Consider the following 23,576-nt stretch of genomic DNA (forward strand, 5'->3'; position numbering starts at 1 on the left):
CCTATTATTAAGATGCATTATAACACTTAAGTTTTAGGTGTGAATCATTAAAAATCAACATCTTCATATACTATATTAAATTCACTACTAAAATTTTTGTTTTATCCTCCACCTTTCAATTGATCCTTTTTATTAATTTCTTGTCACCTCTAATTAGACTCACAGTCTACAGGTGTGTTATTGTTTTTAATCCATCCATTTGATTTTTTTCTCTATATTTCACGGGTGAAATCAGAGAGTATTGGGTTTATTTTAGTAAATATAATGTCTGTGTGCCTATCCATGGCAGGAATTTATTGTATTTATTTCCTTATTTATTTATTTTTGATGGGTTTGGGGTCCATATCCAGCAATTCTCAGGGACCATTCTTTCTCAGATGAGATTTTTCTTAAGGAATCATATTTATTGGCTTGGTTCATGCAAAGAAACCTATCTTTGCTTTGTTGATGCAAATTGTCTGAAGTTTATTTATTTTTTGATGTTTTTTTGGATCACACTCATCAATGCTCAGGAGTTAAACCTGGCTTTGCACTCAGGAATCACTCCTGGTAGTGCTCAGGGGACCATATGGGATGCTGGGAATCGAACCCGGGTCGGCCACATGCAAGGCAAACACTCTACCCGCTGTGCTATCACTCCAGCCCCTGTTAGAAGTTTCTTAATGGAAGGTTTTTCTAAGCGTTTAAGAAATTGAAAGTGTCAAAGCCCCAGTTATGAACCCGTGTACTTATGGAGCCCGGGAATATATGGAAGATCCCACTGTCTTTTCCAGCTTTATGGTTCACTGAGAATCCTTTTCCAAACATTGATGGAGAGGACAGTCTGCGGTTTCAAAAGACCGTAATCAGAAACTCCAAGGATAAGTGAAAATTTTGAAGCATCCACTACTGGCTGCCAGGGCACTTAAAGTTGACCCTAGATCCCAGATATGTCATGAGACCCTTTCTGGTAAGCCAGATTCTTTGTGTGCCTTCTGCATTATTCCCATGGCCCAAGTTTCCATTGATTGTACCAAGAATGTCTGAGTAGCCACTGGGAATCTGATTAATAGATACGCTGCTCAGCTCGCAGACAGAATTCTGTTGAGTTTCAGCTTCCTTTGAAACATTGGCCTGAGACATGGGTTTAGCCTCTGAGATAAAGGATTAAAGATGGTTTTGTTTTTAACTTATTGAAGATTGCTCTACTAAGTCCTTTCTGGAATAGACTCCTGGGTAGCTGTAGCTGGAATTTCAGTACACTGAGATTTCAGGATATCTGGGTCCCAAATAACTCTGCTGTGCTCGTTTTCCTACCAGCCCTAGAGAGCTGGCCCTCCAGAGCTCTTACCAGCACTCCTACCCCAAGTTGCTCACAGTATCTTGGACTGGGCATGGGTGGAGTACTTACACTCAGAGAATCAGTACATACTGTTAATCCTAGCTTCTCTCCGTGCTCCAAGGAGATGCAGTTGTGAAACATTTACCTGCACTTCATGGTCCTTAAAAGCAGAGAAGGGACTTTAAGTAGACCAAAGCCCCTACATTTCTCATTTAGACACTGCCTCTATGGAATACCTTATCTTAGAATGTTTTTGAATCTTTTTTCTAATTCCACTTTAAGATGAGGAGAAGGTCCAAAGTACAGCTTTCAGTAAGGATTTCTGTAAATGACCTTCATTTCTTGTCTTGTGAGTGGACCTTGCTCGTAACTTCTATTTTCATGACTTCTTCTTGAATACCAAAAACTCTCTGCACCTGTGTAGTCTGCCTCTGTATGCCCAAGGCAGTAAGGACCCCCAGGTGCACTTACTTTAAGCAAAAAAACAAAAACAAAAACATGCATTATAAATAATTGAGATACTTCACCTTTTAAGAATCTTCATTCCTATGGTTCTAGATTTAAGATGTTACCTGGAGACAGTGAAATCTGCAGAAAGCCAAGAGGATATATTTTAAGAGCTTTGAATGTTTGCGGTATTGAACTATTTTGGCGTTATATACATGGCTGTAGTCTAATGGAATCCATTTGCTTCTTGATGATGCACACACATGTGTAGGTACACATGAGATGCATATGTCCTGTGTATTATTCACTGACTGTGTGAAACAGACGGAAACATTTTTATTAGAAAGTGAAAGATCCATCTCGCAGGCAATTACAGCTTCGATGCAGATATAGAACATTCTGTAAATTTAACTTAAAAAACCCCAGAGTTTTATGGCATGTTTGAAGCTAGGCCCAATAATGCATAAAACTGTGCCCATGCCGAGAGATGATTTTTAGAAGTTCTGTTAATAGGTCTCTCGGTGCAGGAAAGGAGGATTTGAGTTTAAAGCTATGTTTCTTTATTTTTTTATTTCCTTTCACACATGTGTCATTATGTACCATTCGTGGGTCTTTGAATCATAGCTTGCTTATTTTGTTCAATTACAAAAAATGCAATGGTGACACTACTTTTCTCTAAATACTACTGCCAAGGCAGGTACCAGAAGTTCTGAATCCATCCATAAACAATCTTATTCATAGCTGTCTCTTTAGTAATTAAAATTCTGTTATCATCTCTTAGGTTGTTAAAATTTATTTCTAGGAATTGAGTCCCTTCATGTTTAAAGTCAGAATTCTTCTCTGGAATAGTCTTAATATTTTAAGAGTTGTGCTATTCTATAATATCCATAATGTAAATAGGATTTAAATAGTATATCATGTATTATTTAACACTGTTTATTTAAATAATTATTAATCCACAAATATCCTTGTGACAAGTTGAACATTAGCATTCTTATGGATGAATGTAATTATAGATAAAGGAAATTTATTTATTAACTTGAGTCTCTGTCAGTATTAAAGTGTTTTCTATAAATATTTAAAAACAGATTAAATAACTCAAGGCTACTCAATGATTATCCTCCTAAAATCTAGATAGTAACTTGATCTTGACTCTAGATAAAGGAGAATGATAGTAATAAAAGATGTCTAAAGTTATGTTAAATAGTTATTTTAAATAATCTTATTATAGGGAATAAATTAAATCTTATTATAGGGAATAAAACCCCAATTCACAAATGACTCCTAATTGTTCATTCTTTTCTCTCTTGACCTTCTTTAGTGTGTTCTTCATATAGAAGCAGAATAACATCTTCAAAGCATGAAAAAGAGCACATTATTTCTTGGCCTAAATCCCTGCTAAAATTTCTCCCTAGAAATTAGATTATAGAACCTACATTCCAACAGCCCTATCTTAAAAAAATATTATTTGTTTTGAGATGACTTTGGTTTAGAATACTTGAGTGTGTCTTAGGGGTCAAGTAAACACCTCTTTAAAATATGTGATTCCAATATACTTACCCCCATGCCACCAATCTCCTTCCCACCCTAGTCCATTCAGCCCCCTCATAGAGATCTTCCTCCCCACCCAACCTCAAGTCTGTAGTTCAAGGGCTTGTTTTCTTTTGTCTTGTCTTGATTTCCTTTGTATATATCTCACATATCAGTGAGATAATACATATTTTTTCTTTCTCCTTCTGGCTTTGCATGGTGCTACCCCCTCCAGTTCTACCCATATTTTACAAAAGGTAAGGCTGTCTCTTTTCTTAAATAGATTGTGTCATATTCCCATGTTTCTTTGATTCTATCTTATTCTTCCCCTTCAATCACCTCTTTTATCCAGCTATTTTTACCTCCTGGTCTCTGTATTTGATGTTGTCTTGCCTGGGAATATTCCGCCCACTTATTTCTCCCTGACTTGGCTTCTCCTCTTTATGTAGGTTTAACTCAAAGTCACCACTGTGTCTCTTTTCATTGTCCCTTTTATGCTTGTATGCATACTTAATGGTTTATAAATTTTAATATTGCCTCTCTCTCTTTGAGATGCTAGAATGTATGCCCATGGATTGTCTATCTCTTGCTATTACCATGCTCCTGGCACTTAGAATGCTGAAGATCAAACTATTCAAGGTTTTTTAGGAAGTGGGAGAAGGAAGCATTGCGATTTAGAGAAGTTTGCTAAGTGGAAAGACATAAAAAAAATCCCAAAGGAGAGACTGAAATGTGTTCTTCCTACATAGGGTTAATGGGGTCTTGTGAAAGAAACAGAGTGAAAAACTGAAAATACAGTTTGAGAATAATGACAAAAATAGTGTTGACCTCACAGATCCCCTGAATGACCCACACCGGAGGGCTGCTGACCCGAAGTCTGAGTCAGATATCATTTGCAGCGTTTCATGATCCAGCTGCTAGTCACAATGTCACAGGATTCACCAGGCCCTGGTTGGTTCATTAGAGTGAAAGGGGCCCTCCACTTAATGAGATTGTGTTCCCAAACTTGTAAATCAGTCTTCAGAAATTTCAGATGTGTTTCTTTTCCTCATAGAAGCTTGATTATATATGATGCCCACCTTCCTGGAAAGAGTTTGCCACCCTGAATTCCTTTGCTATTCTAAGACATCAGACATTGCTGTTGCGGTCTTGAGATCTCCCCACTTCCTAGTGGTGTTCCTTTGAGATGAGTTGTGTTATTTCCTGTTTAAGGTGACCCAGATCCTCTGAAGGGGAGCTAGGTACTCACTACCATTGTGTAGTGTGTCCCCAGATCCTTTGAAAGGGAGCTAGGTACTCACTGCCATTGTGTAGTGTGTCCCCACATCCTTTGAAGGGGAGCTAGGTACTCACTACCATTGTGTAGTGTGTTGTGTAGTGTGAGTCTGTGTGCACATGCATGCATGCATGCCCAGTTGTATGAATTTTTAGTTCAGGTCCATGATATAGACAATACAAATAAGGGTCTGTGAGCACTGGTTTAGGAAATAAGCAGATTCAAGCTGACATATCTCCTCTACTGTCTAGCCACATAACCTGAAGAAAATCCGACTTACTCTGGGAAGAATTTGTCTTTCATTTGTTTTTTGATGGTTTGAGCAGTTCTTGAAGTTTGAGTCTTCTTTTCCCCAGAACTTTGCTTTGGAAACAGTGAAAGAAAATTCTGAGTTTCAGAATGGTTTTTGTTTAAGGAACGTGAATAAGTGGGGCCCTAGCATGGGCCTTAAAATTTTTCCAGGTGGGGACTGGAGTGATAGCACAGCGGGGAGGGTGTTTGTCTTGCATGTATCCAACCTGGGTTCAATCCCCGGCATCCCATATGGTCCACCAAGCACTGCCAGGAATAATTCCTGAGTGCAGAGCCAGGAATAACCCCTGAGCATTGCTGGGTGTAACCCCCAAAAAGAAAAAAAATTCCAGGTGATTCTCATGTGCAGACCTATCAATGAAATTATTCAACATTTGGCTAGAATTCCTTATAGAAACTAGTAGTGTGTTGGTGCCATAGAGGTGGGGTCATTATCTTGTTGAAGTTGAACACAGCAACAGTTGTATTCTTTTGCGGGCGCTTCTGCTGTAGTCCCAGATACACCTTCTATTTTTTTCAGCTCATCAGAGAAAACTATTTTATACACTTACATAAATTGATATCTAGCTAGGGTTTGGTGATCTTCACTTGACTAGGCTACAAAAATCTAGGTTGAAAATGGTCTCTTGAAATAATGAGCAATAAATATCACGCTGCATTCATTCGAAAGCTACCTAGAAATTATTTAGCCTTTTAGTGTTGGGACTAATGACTTTCCGTGAGCAACAGATTAATAGCCATGTGCTTGTGTTGATATTACTCTCCTCTGTCTAATGCTTTGTTCATTAACTCATGGCTGTGGTCTTAATTGGGGGGTGTTAGTACATAAGGATGATTTTTTTTTGAGTCTGGCAATGTGATAAATGGTGTCTGTTTTTGTTCCCTGAGGCTAATGGTTTTTTGGATTTCGACACTCATTAAGCAGCCTGAGGGATGATGGGTAAAGCCACCATCAGTCTGGGCTCAGAGAGGCACACTGCAGTCGAAGGGACACTCCTAGGAACAGACCGTTACATGTCTAACCTGAAATTTGTGTTTGGAGTGACTGGGCAAGTTTTTGAAACTGAGTTTGCTCATTCGTATAATGGGCAAAATAATAATATGGCGATTTAAGACTGTAGGAATTAAATAAAAGGGTGTATGTAAAATATTTATTTAGCACAGAGATCAAACAAGCATAATTTGTCTTGTCTATGATTCCATTATCCTTATTTATCAATTGTATTTTAAAGTAATACTTTTGAGGATGACCCATACTGAATGAGGAATCAACGAATAGTCCTAGTGGTACTTTCCACTTTTCAGAATGATAATGTACAATTATTGTAGCATATTGTAATAGTGGAGAAGGAGATAGGAAAAAAGAGGGAAGTAGTGGTCGATCTTTGAAAATGAAACTTAAATTTTACAATCTTATTATTTTTATAATTGTAGATACACTATATTTGTATTTATATTTATATCTTATACGTTTAAAATACCCTCTATTCTTACTGTCTTTGGAAATGAACAGTTGTTTGGTAAAATATTGGTCAATATGCTGAGCCTATGGGCTGGAGCGATAGCACAGTAGTAGGGTGTTTGCCTTGCGTGTGGCTGGCCTGGCATAGCCAGGTTCGATTCCTCAACCCCTCTTGGAGAGCCTGGCAAGCTACTGAGAGTATCTCGCCCGCACAGCAAAGCCTGGCAAGCTCCCCGTGGTGTATTCGATATGCCAAACAGTAACAACAAGTCTCACAATGAAGACTGGAGATGTTACTGGGCCCACTCAAGCAAATCGATGAACAATGGGAGGACAGTTCTACTTAGCTACAGTGCTGTGAAGATAAAAGTACTCTGTTGCTGAGCATGCCTATAAAACATATTTATAGATTGTGTTTTGGTTAAGTAAAGGGTTGGGTCCAGAGACAGATAGATACAGTGAGTAAGCTGCTTGCCATGCATATAGCTGACCTGGGTCTGATCCTTAGCACCTCAGATGATCTACTGTGCTTGGAGTCTCCTTGGACATAGGGTCAGGAGTAATCCCTGAACACCACCAGTGGGGGGGGGAGGGGGGAGGAGGGCTCTCAAACAAATAAAATTAAGATAGTTTTAGTGCTTAAACTTGCCTGTGATCTTCAATTACGCAGCTCGTAGAAGTTTGTCCTTCTTGCTCGAGCTTGATGGCACAGAATAGGATGTGCCTTGCTGATGCAAGACAGCTTCCTGTATCTTCTCCTGAGCATGCTCCCTTTCTCCGCCTTGGTCCTGCTCAGAAGATCCAAAAGTAACAAGCATAAAAGCCGGAAAGTGAGAATCATGCTCAGAGCAGCCATAGGGAGCCCTCTCTGCCTGCCACGGAAACTAGCCCTCATTTTCAGCATCGCCTAAATCTTTCAGAGATGCTAGCAGAGGAAGGAAATGTCTAGCTGTTTTTGCTGTTCAGTACTTTTTCACCTGCCCGTAATAGATCTCTGTAATAGTTGGAAAGGGAAATGGAATAAAATGTGGGTAATGGCAGGGACACTCAGAGTTATGTGACTCCGGAGCCACATTTGCAGTCACCATTAACCTAAAGAACCACATGACTCCTGTATGACTGTAGAATTTAGTCTAATGGCACATTCATATCGAGAAATTAGAAGGCTTAAAGAGCCACCAATTAAGCATAAAGGGGCCCAGGCGACTGGAACCATAGCGTGAGCCTCTCTGCCTTAGAGGGATGGAAGCTGCTCTGACTTGAGGCATCCTGACTAATAAGGTGCTTATATTGGCCTTTCTATTGTTTGATTTTGTCTTGGAATTGTGTAGCATGTTTTGTGTACACCATTTGATGCAGTGTCTTTCACATGGGAAGCGGATCATGTGCCCTTAATTTAACCAAGACAGTATGACACCCTCAAGAATTACAGGGTCGGGGCTGGAGCAATAGCACAGCGGGTAGGGTGTTTGCCTCACACGCGGCCAACCCAGGTTCGATTCCCAGCATCCCATATCCCTGAGCACCACCAGGGATAATTCCTGAGCGCAGAGCCAGGAGTAACCCCTGTGCATCGCTGGGTGTGACCCAAAAAGCAAAAAAAAAAAAAAGAATTATAGGGTTGGTTTTGGCTAGAGTTCAAGTTTAAGGGCAATGTCTGCTTTTTACTCAGGGAAGTACCTGCAGAGTACATTTGTAACTGTTTTAACCATTGTTTGTTATTCTTCTTATCTCAGGAGGAATCCTTAGTTCTCTCCAAACTTTCAAATCCTAAAAGATACTAAAGCTTTCTGAGAAAAGCAAGCTCAGACTAGAGGCAGTTCTCAAGGTGAGCACCCCCCCTCCACCAGGGGCACGTAAGTGAGACCACTGCTACCAGAACCTCAAGCTGGAAAGCATCATCCAGCTTTGAGGCGAATAACCTTGAAATAGAGTCAAATGCCCAAGAAAGGAGGCCCATTCAGAGCAAGCTGAGAAGAGCTGGGTGTTTGGATCTTTTGCTGGTTCTGAGAGGGACCTGCGGTAAGGGCCTCTAATTTGCTGTTCGGGGAAACAGGAACCAGCCGAGCTTCCTGAGCTGTGGTGGCTGAAGCGAGAACTTCAGGGGCCTTGAGTCAGCGACACCCCCACTGTTTCCTCAGAAGAAACTCCCTGAAGTCTGACTCCGCAGGAGGCAAACGGGTCAGGCCAGAGGCCTAGGGAAGCTGGAGTAAAATCTCCCACAGTCTCACAGCTTTTTGGGAAGCAGAAAAAAAAAAAAAACTAGAGACAGACAGGTGCCAGACCTTGAGAAGAAGTGGTGGGCTGGTCTGAGTGGTCTTAGCAGCTTTCCTGTCCCCGGACATCGGTGTAGCAAGACTGTGCTGAACACAGACGGTAGCCTGGAATCTAGTCTCCAATGCCACGTGTGTCTGGAATGACAGGGACCACCAGGAATCCATTCCTGATGGACTGTCTCCCTCCCAAGACACTTGCCAGACCCCAAAGCTGTGTGAGCACAGTGAGAGCCAACTAGAGAGTCTTCTGCTCCTTCCAGGGTTGAGAGACAAAGACCAGAGAGGCCCCAGATTGAAAGTTCTGGAAGGTCCTATCCTCCCCAGGGGAAGACTGAGCATCATGGCAGCCTGCCTCCAGCTGGGTGACTTAATGCACATTTGTTTTCACATAGCTCTAGAGATTTGAAGTCTAGGATGCGATCACATGTCCATGGTGGACTCCACTGGGGTCACCTCTGATTTGCTGATAAGCCACCATCCCTCTGACCTCTTCTTGTGGTCCCTCCTTTGTGTCCCCAGTGTATCTTTCTCTTCATGACAACAACCCTAGCACATCAGGAGTCTACTATGACAGCTTCCATTTGCCTTAACTACCCTTCTCTCAGTAGAGGCCATGTGAGATATTAGAACTTTAGGATTTCAACCTACTGCTGGGGTGGGGGGTGGGCGGGGTTCAGCCTCTGCTCTGGTCTTTCCAAAAATCCCAGCCCAGCTCTTCCCATAAGCAGTCCCTGACTGGATTCTAGAACAAATTACCCCTTCTGATATGCAGAACAAAGGAAAGGGCCTCTCTGGGGGAAAATATTATCAGTAGCTTTTACAGATGCTTGACATTTTTTAAAAAATAAAGTAAATTCCTTCACCACCAGAAAAATAAACTCCATTCCTTATCCCAGGCATGTTTCTGTGGAAATGAATATTCGCTGTTCTCTTTGGTGACTGATTTCACACACAAGCTCTCTTTGAAGTGAGCATTTATCACACTTGGACATGCATGTGCATTATTTGGACTGTGGTTAAAATGAAGATTCTGACTCCGTTTGTCTGGGTGAGCCTGGACTGTGTCAGGCCCGTGGGAGCCCAAGAAACCTTGCCTGAATCTGTTCCAGCTATCTTTCCCTCAGAGATGCTAACTTCCTTTAAAAACGTTTTTACAGAGGGACCTTTATTTCATTGCTTGACCTTTGCACGGTACATTTTTGTGATTTCTCATAGAACTTAAAGCTATTTTATGAGGCACAGACATGCCTTCAAATCTCACCTTTCTTTGTTTCTGATTTTGTTTGTTTTTTGGTTTGGGGGTCACACTTGCTTGTGCTCAGAACTTACTCAATGGCCAGATCGAACTTGCTAAAAAGAACCGCCCATGGGAATTTAAAGCAGTTTCTGGTAAAAAGTCATGAAGGAAAAAAGGGCATGTCAAGTGCTGGAGGTGCAAAGAACTGAATCCTGCCCGCAGACCTTGAGGAGCTGGAAGCAAAAATTCCCCTATCAGGGATGAGTGTGCAACCGGTGATCACTTTGATTTTAGCCTCAAAAGACCAGAGTTGCAAACTCATCTCCACTGACCACAACTTCTGACCTATGAACTATGAACCCATAAATAGAAGTGGGGACAAGCAGCTAAGTTTGTGGCAGCTTGTTGCATGGCAGTGGAAAATGATTGATTTGACAGTCAAATACTGGTAGTGAATGGCTGGCAGATGACTTTTCTGCACCTGGTCATTCTGGAACCTGGGTGTAACCCTACAGTCACCTCAGCATCTGGGTAGAAAAGCAAGACCGTTAGAAAGCTCATATTCTACCCTTATGTGGAAACTCAGGCCTGGGTGTGACAAATATCACTAGAGCATACGTTCTCCTGGGGACAGCTGCAGTCACTCAACTACACGTCGCTGCAAGGCTTCCTAAGGAATGGAATCTTGAACAGAACAGCTTCCTTGGGGAAAATTCATAGTATGTCTCAGTTCCAGTGGACCAGGTACATGTGATGATATTATGTGTTCTATAGATTCAAATTTGAGATACATAGAGAATTACAGTAACGTTTTGGTCGGGAAATAATGGATATGTTTCCAGAAAGCAGAGATGGGAAAGCTATGACAATAGTTCACAAAGAAAGCTGGATTCTCTCCATGCCTAGGGAATTTTCCTCCAGTATTACTAATCCTCTATTGTCCTGTCAAGAATTTCAGGGGAAGGTTGTTCCGTGATCGCCTGAACTAGGACCCACTTGAACGTGACCAGGCAGGAACTCCCCTGGTTCCTTGACACATTGTACAAGGTTTTCCCCTTTTCTGAATCGGTCACCCAACAGCCAGGTTCGAGTATTCAGGCAGGCTCAGTCCTTCTTCCTCAGTTGCTCACTGTCCCTGGATAATCTACAGTGGTTCTCATCCTCCTGACCATCGGTGCTCTTGGAACGTGATTCACTAGTTTGCTGTGTCTGTGAATTTGAGCCTCAGAGTGTAGCCACCAGCACCCCCACACTCAGCTCTTTAAACTAGTACACGGGGATATAATGCAAGAGTCAGTTAGAGCTCGCTATTTCCCACCTGACTTTTAAAAAATATAGACTGTGTATTTTTTCAATCCTTATCAAAAAATTATTTATTTCTGATCTACTCAGATTGGGGCTGAACATCCTCCACCCAGATCCTCCGAATTCCAGTAGGCGGGGGTCACACCCATCAACTGGCCCCCTGATGCCTTGTAATCTCATCAACGGCCAAGACTCAGAGACTATAAAACCCAATGCCCGGAACCGCGTGGCCACATTCGCGGCTGCGCGACATCTTATTATGACATCTTATTATCTCATTCCTACTTTGGACAAACTGGCAGGCTACTGAATGTAACCTGCCCGCAGAGCAGAGTCTGGCAAACTCCACGTGGCATACCCAATATGCCAAATACCAGTAACAATGATGGGTCTCATTCTCCTAAAGAGCCTTGAATATAATCTCAGGGCTAGGATGAAAGGGACGTTACTGGGGCCTGCTCGAGGCAATCGATGAATAACAGGATGGTCGTGATTCATGATTCGTGATATTTATTTCTGTTTTTTATTTTTTTTATTAGTGAAACACCATGAGGTACAGTTATAGACTTAGAAATTTTTGTGCTTGAGTTTCAGCCATACAATGATCAAATACCCATCCCTCCACCAGCGCCCATCCTCCACCACCACGGGTCCCAGCATCCCTCCCACTCCCCACCCCCCCCATCCCACCCTTCCTCTCTGGCAGGGCATTCCCTTTTGTTCTCTCTCTCTGCTTTGGGGTCCTGTGGTTTGCAAGAGAGGCATTGAGTGATTGAGTGTCAGTCATGTTTGGTCTGTAGTCTACTTTCAGCATGCTTCTCCCACCCTGGGAGGATCCTCACAACACCCTTTATTTGGTGCTCACTTCTCTATCTGAGCTTCCTTTTCCCCTAGCACGTGTGGCTGGCCTCCAAGTCATGGAACAAAATTCCTGGTACTAATCTCAGCCACTCCTGGATGTTATTATCCCATTTTGTTGCTTTATGTTCCCCAGATGAATGCAATCTTTCTGTGTCTATCCCGCTCTTTCTGACTGATTTTGCTTAACATGATACTTTCCATGTAGTACCACTTATATGTAAATTTCATCACTTCATCTTTTCTAACAGCTACATAGTACTCCATTTTGTATATGTACCAAAGTTTCTTTCACCAGTCATCTGTTCTCAGGCAGACTGTGTATTTTTTGAACTTAGGAAGTTGGTAAAGAAGACACTGATATAAAATGTTTCACCTGAGCACTCCCAATTAGTCATCTATCGAGTCTTTTTTGAATTCATAAATGGCTAGCTGGAAAGGAGATATGGCCGACGAGGAAGTACAAAGGGCTAGAACGTATTCTTTGCATAGGGAAGCTCTGAATTTCAGGGCCGTCACTGCATGGTCTCCCGAGCTCCCCTGGAACAACCTCTGAGCATCACTGGTTGTGCCCCCAACACCAAAATTAAAAGAGAAGCTAAAACAACAACAACTCTAAATGAGTAGTTGGGATGTCTTGGTCCAGACAGGGCTCAAACTAGGAGGGGTATGGTGAAGAAAAGCAGAGAAAAGAGCTTCTAATAAGACCAAAAAAGGGAACATGCATTCCTTAAGGCCAGTAAATCTCAGGAGACATGACATTGCCATTGAACTGGAATATTCCAAATGTTACAGTGACAGCCATGGCTTCATCCTTCCCTCATCAAAAGGTCTCGGCTAAATATGTCCAGGGCTTTGTTTTCAACACTGACTTCCGCTTTCCCTCTAATTCCTTGTTCCTACCTCTGTTGGCTGTTTCTTCCCTCCTTTGTTCTCCTTCTTGTTCTACCTTCCATCCTCTTTCATTTTTTCTTTCTCTCTCACGTTTTTTCTCCTTTCCACTCTGCCAAGGACTGAAGAACTGAAAGGAATCCGTTCTTATGATTAGGCTGTATGAAAGAGAACTCACAAAAAGGCCAAAAAAAAAAAAAAAGAAAAGAAAAGAGGAAAAAACCCACTGTCATAAAGAGGTGAAGTAATTCTCTCAAGGTGATCCAGGGTGGGTAACACTCACATGACCCAATGGGCTTTGATCATACCACTGTCCCCCATCCCCTGATTTTTGGCTGACTACAAACTGCATAAAGGTTCAATTGGATTCCATGATAAAGAGCTCTGGACAGCAAACAGCCCAAGGTTATCTCTCCAGATAGCCTTAAACCTTACTCCTTGCCCGAAGCTCCCATCTCATAGTTGCCTCATAGTACCTACTTTTCTGGACCATGGTTGGGATTTTTGTTGCACGTGAAACTTACCTGTTACATAGCACTTGACTTTCTTCTTTTCCTCACCTACTCTGACCAAAAATGCTTCCTCATCCTTTCACACGCATCTCTGAAACTTATCTGCTCCTCACAGCTGAACTATTTGCTCAGTATAGAATTGATTTTTGTTACAATACTTGATATCTGGGGGATTTGTTTTGTTTTTGTTTGTATGGCTTTTGCCCTACCCTGGACTCTGAATTCCCAAAGAGAAGGAATGGGTCTCGTCTCTTGGCCCCATAGTTTATGTTCACTGAATAAGAGCTGTTTCTTCTACAAGAAAAGCATCATTTCCATGTAACCTACCTGTCATCGTGTCAGCAGTGCAGAAGTGCAGAAATTTGGAACCATCTGAACATGCCAATTTATATATATGGACATTTGGGGCTGGAGCGATAGCATAGCGGGTAGGGCATTTGCCTTGCATGCTGCTGACCCAGATTCGATTCCCAGCATCTCATATGGTCCCCTGAGCACCGCCAGGAGTGATTCTTGAGTGCAGAGCCAGGAGTAAATCCCTGAGCATCACCAGGTGTGACCCAAAAAGCAATAAATAAATAAATGGACATTTGACTCTATAAAGTTTTTAATCAATTCCACATGTTCATCGCTCATTTTTCTCTAAATCAGGGGTTCTGTTAGTGATTTCAGTAAAACTGATTTAGAAAATTCAGCATTTACATTTCAAAAATAATACTTTGTGTAATAAATGTTATTTTTTTCACCAGAAAATGTACACAAACACAAAGTAATGACTTTTTCAAGATTTTATTATAATAAAACTTTGGGATAACAATCACTCTTTTCTATGTGCTTTCTTCATATTTATAAGGAAGAAGTGTTCCACTATTAAAATAAGTATAGCTTTAGAAGTTTAGTGTACTATATTATAGAAATTATCCGTATTATTCTACCTTGGCCTAATTATGTGATATCTTAGACCAAAGTGAAAATATAAAACATCATGTTACATCAAGGTAAAATAATGTTTATAATACATGTTGTATATAGTACATACATATGTTTCATATATGTAATGCACACAATTTCTAATTTCATAGTTGATGTCAACTGTTTCCTTAAATTTATGGATACATATATTTACATGTGTGTATGTGGTGCATGTATGAACATGTACTTGTTAACTATAACTTCGCATACATATATGTCTATTTTCCATACATATATATGTGCATATATCCTATATGACCTGCTATCACTCACTGTTAATACCTGCCTCCTTCATCCTTGGAGGGTAGCTGAAGATTTCCAGACACAGAGATTTAATAGCACATCTGACATTCTGGATCAAGGAGCATTAATGCAACCAGCAAACTGCAAATGCTCTTAGGCCGGGAGCCACCGTCATGAAATTCCGAGTAGAGTGTGTTCTGCAGATTGTGTTGTTTACTCTGTTGGGATCTCTCCTGTCATTTGTTTTGTGCTCTGGTGAACAATTTTGAGTCGTAAATGACAGACAAATTGTGCAAGTGATAGTGCTGAATCTGTCATAAAACAAAGAAGGGGTGTTAAGCTGGAAGTTGCAATGTAGGTTTTCCTGTGGCTTGAGACTTTGATTTTTCAAAGAAATAGAAAGGCCCTGTGAAAGATTAGCAGGCCTTTAGGAACTGGTTCAAGTTTTCTCAACGTTTTTAGGGAATGTATTGCACGCATCTCTTCCACCGGGGAGAATTGACTCCATATGACTTGGTGTGTGTCAGCACCTTGAGGAATCGGAGGGAAATGTGTTTGGTATCTCCCTTCTCCATTTTGAAATGCCCCTTAAATGCTGCTTTCAGCACTCCAGCCCCCTGCTGTCCAGGTCCACAAAATAGGCTTGTATATTGTTCTGGCATCTTTTAACCTGTTTACCTCATACTCATTTCACACCAGACATGCTAGCTGTAGGTGTTATTTTTTTCTTTGTAGTCTTACCTTTTCTCAAAGGAGAAAGATAACCGTGGTTTATTTACATTTGAGATATTTCCTCTTAAAGAACCTTAGAGTCACTGGTTGTCATAAGACAGTATCTGGGGACAGGATGCAGAACATAGAGCTTGACAAGTTCCTAATTGATCAGTTCTGCCAGTATGGAGGACCCGTCACTCATAAAAGACAGAGATCTTGGTTTGTCTTTGCATTTCATTTAGGAAGATTTTCCCATGGATAGCCTGTGAGTGTAGGGTTTCCGGTGACTTCACCCCAGCTCTTCATTCCAGCTTTCCCTTTGAATATTGGCTATGGATTGTGTGTGTGTGTGTGTGTGTGTGTATGTGCGTGTGTGCGCACGCGCGTGCGTGCGTGCACGTCCATGTGTATCTGCGTGTGTGTGGAGTAAAGGTTAAAACTCTGGAGGGTTGACAGCTCTGTATTTCACAAGAGGAGGATGGAGCCAGGATCAGGTGGCTCTGTGTACTTTGGAAAATCAGGAAGTTTGGGAGCTGAGAAAGGCCAGCTTCCTCGTGCTGCCTCACAGGTACCACGCCGGTCCCTTCAGTAATGATTAACCACCGAGTCTGAGCTGACTCCGGATGAAGGAGAAAGAAAGCTGGCACCTAGATGAAGCTCTACTCCGAAGTCATACAGAAAATGTTTGTTTTTTTCTATAGGTTCGAACCTGTGTCCTCCCTGAACATAAGGATCCCCCAGCAGAGGTTGGGGTAAGTGTTTATGCTTCCAAAAGATATACACATGGCTTCTAAGTAAATTATCTGTGGTTTCTTTTTCTTTTTTTTTTTTTCCTGGCATCCTGCCTGGGAGCTGACAAATGAAATTGAATTAACTGAACAGGGTGTGACTATGCAAGGAGGCACTGTCATTTCCTTGCTGAATTACACGGAATTCATTCCTTGTCTCCAGAAAATCAACCTCTTGGATGAAGTCATGTTTAGTTCACCGGGCTCCAGATGAATTTCGAGATTGCCCTGCAGGTGTCTGAGAGGGGATTTGGGGTCTGGCATGCCTGGACCAACAGGAAGTAGAGAAACTGCAGATGTGGTGCTGTGCCACTGTGGGAGGGAAGGAGAGGAACAGCCACGGGTTGGTTTATTATTCCTGCTATTTAAACACTGTCAGGCGAGTCTGCTACCGATGCAGTTCTCAGTTGGAAAGTTCTGCTCAGGTTTTCTTGATGCATCTGAGCCCTCACATCTCCAGCCTTCAGAAGTGGCAAGGGCGAGATTAATAATAGCTGTGCCTTGCCTAAGTGGAGCCAGAAAAGGTGACGGCAGCTCCTAAAGTGATAACCCGGCAGGCTGGATGCACCTGGAATTGTGTGCATGTAGAGAGGAAGGAAAAGCCAGAAAGAAGGGCCAGAAAACTCAGGGGCACTGAGGCAGAGCAGCAACTGAAATGCCTACTTGAAACTCCCGAAACCTACTGGCAGTTGACAGCCCCTTCTCAGGGTTATGGGAAGCACCTCTCAGTACCTCTCATTGGCTTGTGGTAATAGCAGTTCCTGAAAATGCCCAGAGGAACACCCCCAAAATCTGGCACCCGGTGTCAGAGGAATCGTCAGCGTGTCTCTGCATCTAATAACAAAGGACAAGTGCTGCATGTGAACAGCTGCACACAGCTTCTTAGCTTCATCCGGGGGACAGTGGAATAGTGCTGGCTCGGTGAGACTGGGAGCTTGGTTTCTGCCTTTTGGCTGGGCTCATGCAGACCTTCAAGTTAGGGCTCTGAATGCACGAGCTTGTCTCTAGTGCATCCAAAGGGCCAGTAGCTCTTTCCAGCCCAGGGCTGTGGGTGTTACAAATGCCCCTCTGCATGTTGGGAGTTTTGGTATATGTTTATAGGAAACAAGGTCCCAAACTCCAGCTTGAGCACCAGTGGAGAATGACTGGTTAGCAGGTAGCTCGTCAGTTAATTTTCAAAGTACTCCTTTGAATACTCGAGAAAGGGTCTGAGAGTTGAAGTTCTTGGCCAAGGATCTTCATGACCACATGTGAAGGCAAAAGCTTCGAAGAATGCAAAAGCGAAAAAGTTGCTGGGTTTCTTTTGCTTTCTCAATTTTCAAAGGTGTCCCATTCATTTCTTGGCAAATTTCACCTCGATTTTGTTTAAAATACACTTTTTAAGTTTTTTTTTCTTGCTTTATCGTGCAGTTTTGTTGTGAAATAATTGGCCTGCTTCACTGTCTTAGTGTTGGGCTTCCAGCCAGATGGGTTGCTTGACTTATCTTGTGAGATGATTGCCTTGCCATGCATCCGTCTAATGCCCTTGGCCTTGCTCTGTTCGACGCAGGCCATGTTTCAGCCTCAGCCTTCTCTGCTTGGGTTCTCTCAGTGGTATCTGATTCTTAAATGCTTGTTATTCTCGTGAGGGGAGCAAAATCAGGGGTGTGTGTGTGTGTGTCCCTGTGATGCCACTCAGATTTGTGTTCTGTGTATTCCAGCCCTAGATGAGCCTCGGGGCTCCCTCAGGTAAGGCTCTGCGGCCAAGCTTTATTCCTTTCCTCAGTGAGTTTTATTTCATTTTTGTGGCGCTGGTGCTTGAATCTCCTATGTTCAACTGTAAGTGCTATACTGCTGAGTCACATTCCTGGCCCCTTCTTTGCATTATTTTTATTTCTGGCAGACCACACCCTATGGCAGTCAGGGTGTACTCTTGGCTCTTTGCTCGTGGATTACTTCTGATAATGATCAGGTGGCCATATATGGTGCAAGGTTTTTACCCGGGCTTAGCCTTGTGCAAGGCAAGTATCTCAACCCCTGCCCCATCTCTGGCCCTTCTTTGCTGCCTTAAGCAGCGTCTCCTAGATCGTGTGCTGATGACGGGTCCAGCAGAGAGCAGCCTGTGCTCCGAGTCCTTTATTCAGTTAAGACATCGTTTTACTTTTTTACTTCTTTCCCCTAAATTGTCTCCCAGTGTTTTCTTGGTGATGTTTGCATTAAGGTTTAGTAGAATTACTCCCTGAATTCTAAATTTGGTATTCTAAATTTAGTAGAATTTTTTTCTATGGCTTTTGGATACATTTTTATTTATTCACATGTATTTAGTCAATGGTCTACTCATTGAATTAATCTGTGAATAGATATCAGGGTATTTGTTTAAATATGCAAAAAGAGGGAGTCAAAAGAACATTCTCCAGATTACCAGGTAATTCAGTTACACCAAAAGGATGTTTTCTTTTGACTAGACGATGCCTATTCTCAGTGGGCATAGTTCACATTTCCTCTTTCCTTCCTCGGAGTGGCCAACCATGTAACCATATATGTTAGAAAGAAAGACCCAGTTATGGAAAAAGGGTCTGTCTTGTAAGATGTACAGGGGATGGTTTATATCTACCTTGAAAGTAATTCTTATGTTATATTGAATACAATATATGGAAATTATCATGATTAAATATAATACATACAAGAACTCGTGCACACAGTGCCCTGCCCACAGCGGGGAGAAGGGCTAGAGTGATAGCACAGTGGTAGGGCGTTTGCCTTGCGTGCATCCAGCCTGGTCGAGCCACGTTTGATTCCTCCGCCCCTCTCAGAGAGCCTGGCAAGCTTCCGATAGTATTCAATATGCCAAACTCAGTAACAAGAAGTCTCACAATGGAGATGTTACTGGGCCCGCTCGAGCAAATCGATGAACAACGGGAGGACAGTGACAGTGACATACAAGAAACAATATGTTCCACACTCCTGTTTTCTTACCATGTTTTAGAAATTCAGTGTCTATAGAAACGGGTGAAATTAATTCCAATGTATTATTTAACCTAATATCTATGGATTGCAACTTATCATTTCAAAAAGTAATCAGTAGTATAGAGTAATTAAGTTCATACTCTTTTCTCAAACCCTGTCTAGAAATCTGAAGTACATTTGATGCTCAGAGCACACCTTGTTGCCATAAGCTAGAGCTCACAGTGATAACCCAGTGATTAGCACAGTGCCATCACATACTTGGAAGGACCATGCAAATTGCAGTAGCTTGGAAGCCTATTACCTTGAGTAAAGGCTTTGTGAGCTGAAGATACGTGTGACAAGGCTTGGCAGGCTTCTGAAAATGCTCTTTGCCCAAGATTGAGTCATCCCCCATTCCCCCCACCCAACACACACACACACACACACACAAACACACACACACACACACACACACACCCTTTCCTGGCCTGCTTGGTACCTCTCTCCGGCCAGGTGAGTGTTTTGTGATTGTGTGGTTGCCTACTGTGGGCGCTTGTCTGGAAACAAGGATGCTGAGGAAGGAGGAGTACATGCTGGGCAGAAAATTGTTACCTGTATGGTGTTTACGTGTATGTGTGTGTGTGTGTGTGTGTGTGTGTGTTTACATACATGTACCTGCGTGTATCTGTTTTAATATGTCTTGGTTTTAAAAACTATGTTTAACTATGCCACCTTGGGCATTTCTCATACACTCGCTTAGTGGGTGGTGGTGGTAGTTGCTGGTGCCAGGGACCGACCTAGTGGTTTCAGATGAGCTGGGGGTTGAACCCAGGGTCTCTCACTCAAACCTGCCTAACTCTCCACCACCTGAGCCAGGGCTCCAGCCGCTAGGCTGATACTATTCTGGAAGACTCTTTGGACTTAAGATGCTACCTAGACACTGAGCCACTGAGGGCATGGTTTGATCCAGATGCCAGCTCTTTTCCTGCTTCCTGGAAAGGTACTTGTGAGCACTGTTTCTGACCTGCCTCATGGCACTTACGGGAAAGGGCCTTTTTCCCGTGGAATGTCTATCAGTCTCAGTCTGAGAGTGGCCCCCTCAACAGCACAGGTGTGCAAGCGGGACTGAGGCTAGGCTGTCTGGGGCTGTGGGACCAACCACATCGCCTGGATCTCGCTGGAGGTCAGAATCATTGATTTAGGGCTTCGTGCAAGCCACTCTGCACAGAACTGAGTGAGCCTTTAGATGCTGTTTGTCTTTAAAAACTATTTCCCTGGGCATTGGAGTTTCCAGCTTAAAACCTGTTAGAGGTGGATTTTAAGCATCAAAGGAGAGAGAAAAGCTTTTTTCCTTGCGTTAAATTTGTAGTAAAAAAAAATTGACGTTTTGGAAAGAATTCTCTTGAACAGCATGATTTTGATGACAGTGACAGTCAATTGAAATGGCTTGACTGTTACACTGAATGTTATTTTCCTTTCTTGGGAATTCAGATTTCAGAAATAAAGAAACCTGGTTTCCTTGTAATTCATTCTTTGGCCAGGAGTTCCAGTGAATATTCACATACATGTGAATAAATTCTTATATAAATGTTATAAGTAAGCCCTCACTCTATTTATAACAAGTCTAACTACATGAAAAATCTGCTACAGAACCCACATACAGTCCATTTCATCATTTCTATACTTCCCTGTGAAACAATCCTACATGATTTGGAGAATTTTTTTTCATACATTCTCCACACCATATCATTCCAATGCCTAATGGAGTGTATTATATTTGGAATAATGAAGATATTTCTTTTTTTTTTCTTTTTGGGTTACACCCAGTTATGCTCAGGGGTTACTCAGGCTCTGCACTCAGGAATTACTCCTGGTGATGCTCAGGAGACCATATGGGATGCCGGGGATTGAATCCAGGTCGGACACATGCAAGGCAAATGCCCTACCTGCTGTGCTATCACTCTGGCCCCTGATATTTCTACTGAAGTAGCACCCCTCCCCCAACCCAAGGTTGGACACATTGTCACCCTGTAATGTCAGTGGTTAGATGCATTTGGCACAGGTTGTGTTTATTATTATTTCTATAAACTGGCTTCTCCTCCTCCTGAAAGTCAGCACGTGACCGACTGCTGTGATGGCAGAGATGGGCGCGTGGGTTTGGCCCTTGGTGCAGGGCCAGGCGGGATGTGGCCAGCTCACTGCAGTGCCTCTGAGGCAGCTGCCAGCTGCCTTGATGCGGTCTCTGCAGCGATCATGGGCAACAGAGAGCCACGTGGTGACTCTAGTCCCAAACTTTCCTTGCAGCTGTGCCCCCCCGTGCACCTGTGTCTTTCCAGAAATAGGCTCTTCACCTGTCTCTCCTTGCCACATTCCAGTCTGGACTATTTGTCATTTGCTGCCTTTCTCGCCAGGAAGCTCGCAATGGCATTTTTGACATATTTAGTTCGTTTGATTGACCTATGCCTTCTCCAAATCGAAAGGCAAAGAAAAATCATTTGAAAATGTGTGTGTGTGTGGGAGGGGGAAGTATTGTGAAATTTCCGATTAGTCCTTTTTTGTTGGTGAGGATCGGGGAGAAGGGGACTTTAGTTAAAAACTTTGTTTATCAGTGCTGGGGAGGTAGTACAAAGGGTTTCAATTCCCTGGCAGCTCGTATGATCCCATGGGCACTGCCGGGAGTGATTCCTGAGCAGAGAGCCAGGAGCGACCCCTGTGCACTGCTGGTGCAGAAACCCTGATCATCCATGAAAGAAAAGTGAGGAGAAAATATATATTTATTGTCTGGGAACCACTACTGACTGTGCTGAGGACTTACTCCTGGCTTCCTGCTCAGCAATCACTCCTGGCTGGGCTTGGAGAATGATATGTGATCTTGAGATAGACTCAGGGTTGGCTATATGCAAGGCAGATGGCTTACCTACTCTTTTTTTTTTCTTTTTTGGGTCACACTCAGCAATATACAGGGGTTACTCGTAGCTCAGGTACTGAGGAATTGCTCCTGGCTATGCTCAGAGAACCATATGGGATGCTGGGAATCAAACCTGGGTCGGTTGCGTGCAAGGCAAATGCCGCTATGCTATCGCTCCAGCCTCCACAGAGGCAGGATGGGACGGGGGGGGGGGGGGGATGGGGGGGGGATGCTGGGACCCATGGGGATGGATGACGGGCACTGGTGGAGGGATGGGCACTTGATCATTGTATAACTGAAACCCAAGCACAAAATTTGTAAGCCTATAACTGTACCTCATGGTTTTTCACTAATAAGAAAAATAAAAAATTTAAAAAAATGGGAGAAAATAGTCCCACACCATGCATCTGAAAGGATTAATATACAAGTCATACAAAGCACTCACGGCAAAAAAAAAAACCCTGATAGACTCATCAAAAATGGGGAACTGAGGAGATGGTTCTCCAAAGAAAGTATATAGATGGTCAACAGGTATATGAAAAAAGTAAGTCACCCTTACAGATTGTTAGAAAAATGCAATTGAAAATGAGATTCAGCTATCACCTCACTCCAGTGTGAATGTTCTGCTTTTTGTTCATCAATTGTCAATTGCCTCGAGCAGGCCCCAGTAATGTCTCCTTTGTCCTAGCCCTGAGGTTTTACAAAAGTGCCATATTCAAGGCTCTTTCAGGATTAGGAGAACAAGACCCATCATTGTTACTGGTATTTGGCATATTGGGCATGCCACAGAGAGTTTGCCAGACTCTGCCGTGTGGGCAGGTAACCTACAGTAACCTGCCAGGTTGTCTAAAGTAAGAATGAGTTAATAAGACCACCACCATGCCGAGACCACTCTCCACACTCATGAAGGCACCAGCAGAGGAACAAAGGCATGCGGGTCTCAGGGCTGAGATCCAAGCCTGCTCAGATCAGGGCTGAGCATCCTCCAGCCAGATCCTCCACCTTCCAGTAGGCAGGGGTCACACCCACCATCTGATCCCCAGCGTCGTGTAATCCCATCAATGGCCAAGACTCAGAGACTATAAAACCCAGCTCCCGGAAGAGAAAAGTGCAGAGTCTCCTGCCCCTGTGCCTGGCTGTCCTCGCCGGGGCCCCTTGGAGGGGGGCGGGTTGAGTTTCTCTCCCCACCCCAAACAGAGCTCCAGCAGCCGAAGACCTCCAGAACCAGCCACCACCATGCTTTTTGTATGTCTGGAAATAATTCATGGAACGCTCTGTGAGAAAGGAGCCCTCATTCACTGTTGGTAGGACTGTCAATTGGTTCAGGTTCTGTGAGAAACTATCTGGAAACTTCTATAAAAAAATTAATAAATTTAACTTCTATATTAAAAAAATATTGATTGAAATTCTGTGGTTTAAAAGGACATTTTTTTTTAAAAAAAAGTACAGAATGTGAAATTTAATACCATAGTCAAAAACTGCTTTACATTTGCCTGTGTCAGTTTATATTATAAAATATAATAGTGCATAGTTTATATTATAGAAAGAGTGTTTCTTTGGACCTGGTAGTACAACATACTTGGAAGTGTTTCTGCCGTT

The 23,576-nt window shown here is 42.7% G+C and overlaps 1 protein-coding gene across 4 annotated transcripts in view; it reads left to right on the forward strand.

The window, feature by feature from the left end:
* Positions 1-23,576, forward strand: part of INPP4B (inositol polyphosphate-4-phosphatase type II B) — a 357,538-nt gene that overhangs the window by 85,480 nt on the left and 248,482 nt on the right. For 3 of the 4 annotated variants that reach the window (XM_056118944.1, XM_056118943.1, XM_056118942.1), the window contains exon 5: positions 16,058-16,108. The exons of the other annotated variant lie outside the window; for it this stretch is intronic. In XM_056118944.1, coding sequence (XP_055974919.1) covers positions 16,058-16,108 — 51 coding nt within the window. The remainder of the gene's footprint in view (positions 1-16,057; positions 16,109-23,576) is intronic. 4 annotated transcript variants of the gene reach the window in all.

The sequence above is a fragment of the Sorex fumeus genome, unplaced genomic scaffold (genome assembly GCF_029834395.1).
Source record: "Sorex fumeus unplaced genomic scaffold, SorFum_2.1 ptg000039l, whole genome shotgun sequence".
Classification (NCBI taxonomy): Eukaryota; Metazoa; Chordata; class Mammalia; order Eulipotyphla; family Soricidae; genus Sorex; species Sorex fumeus.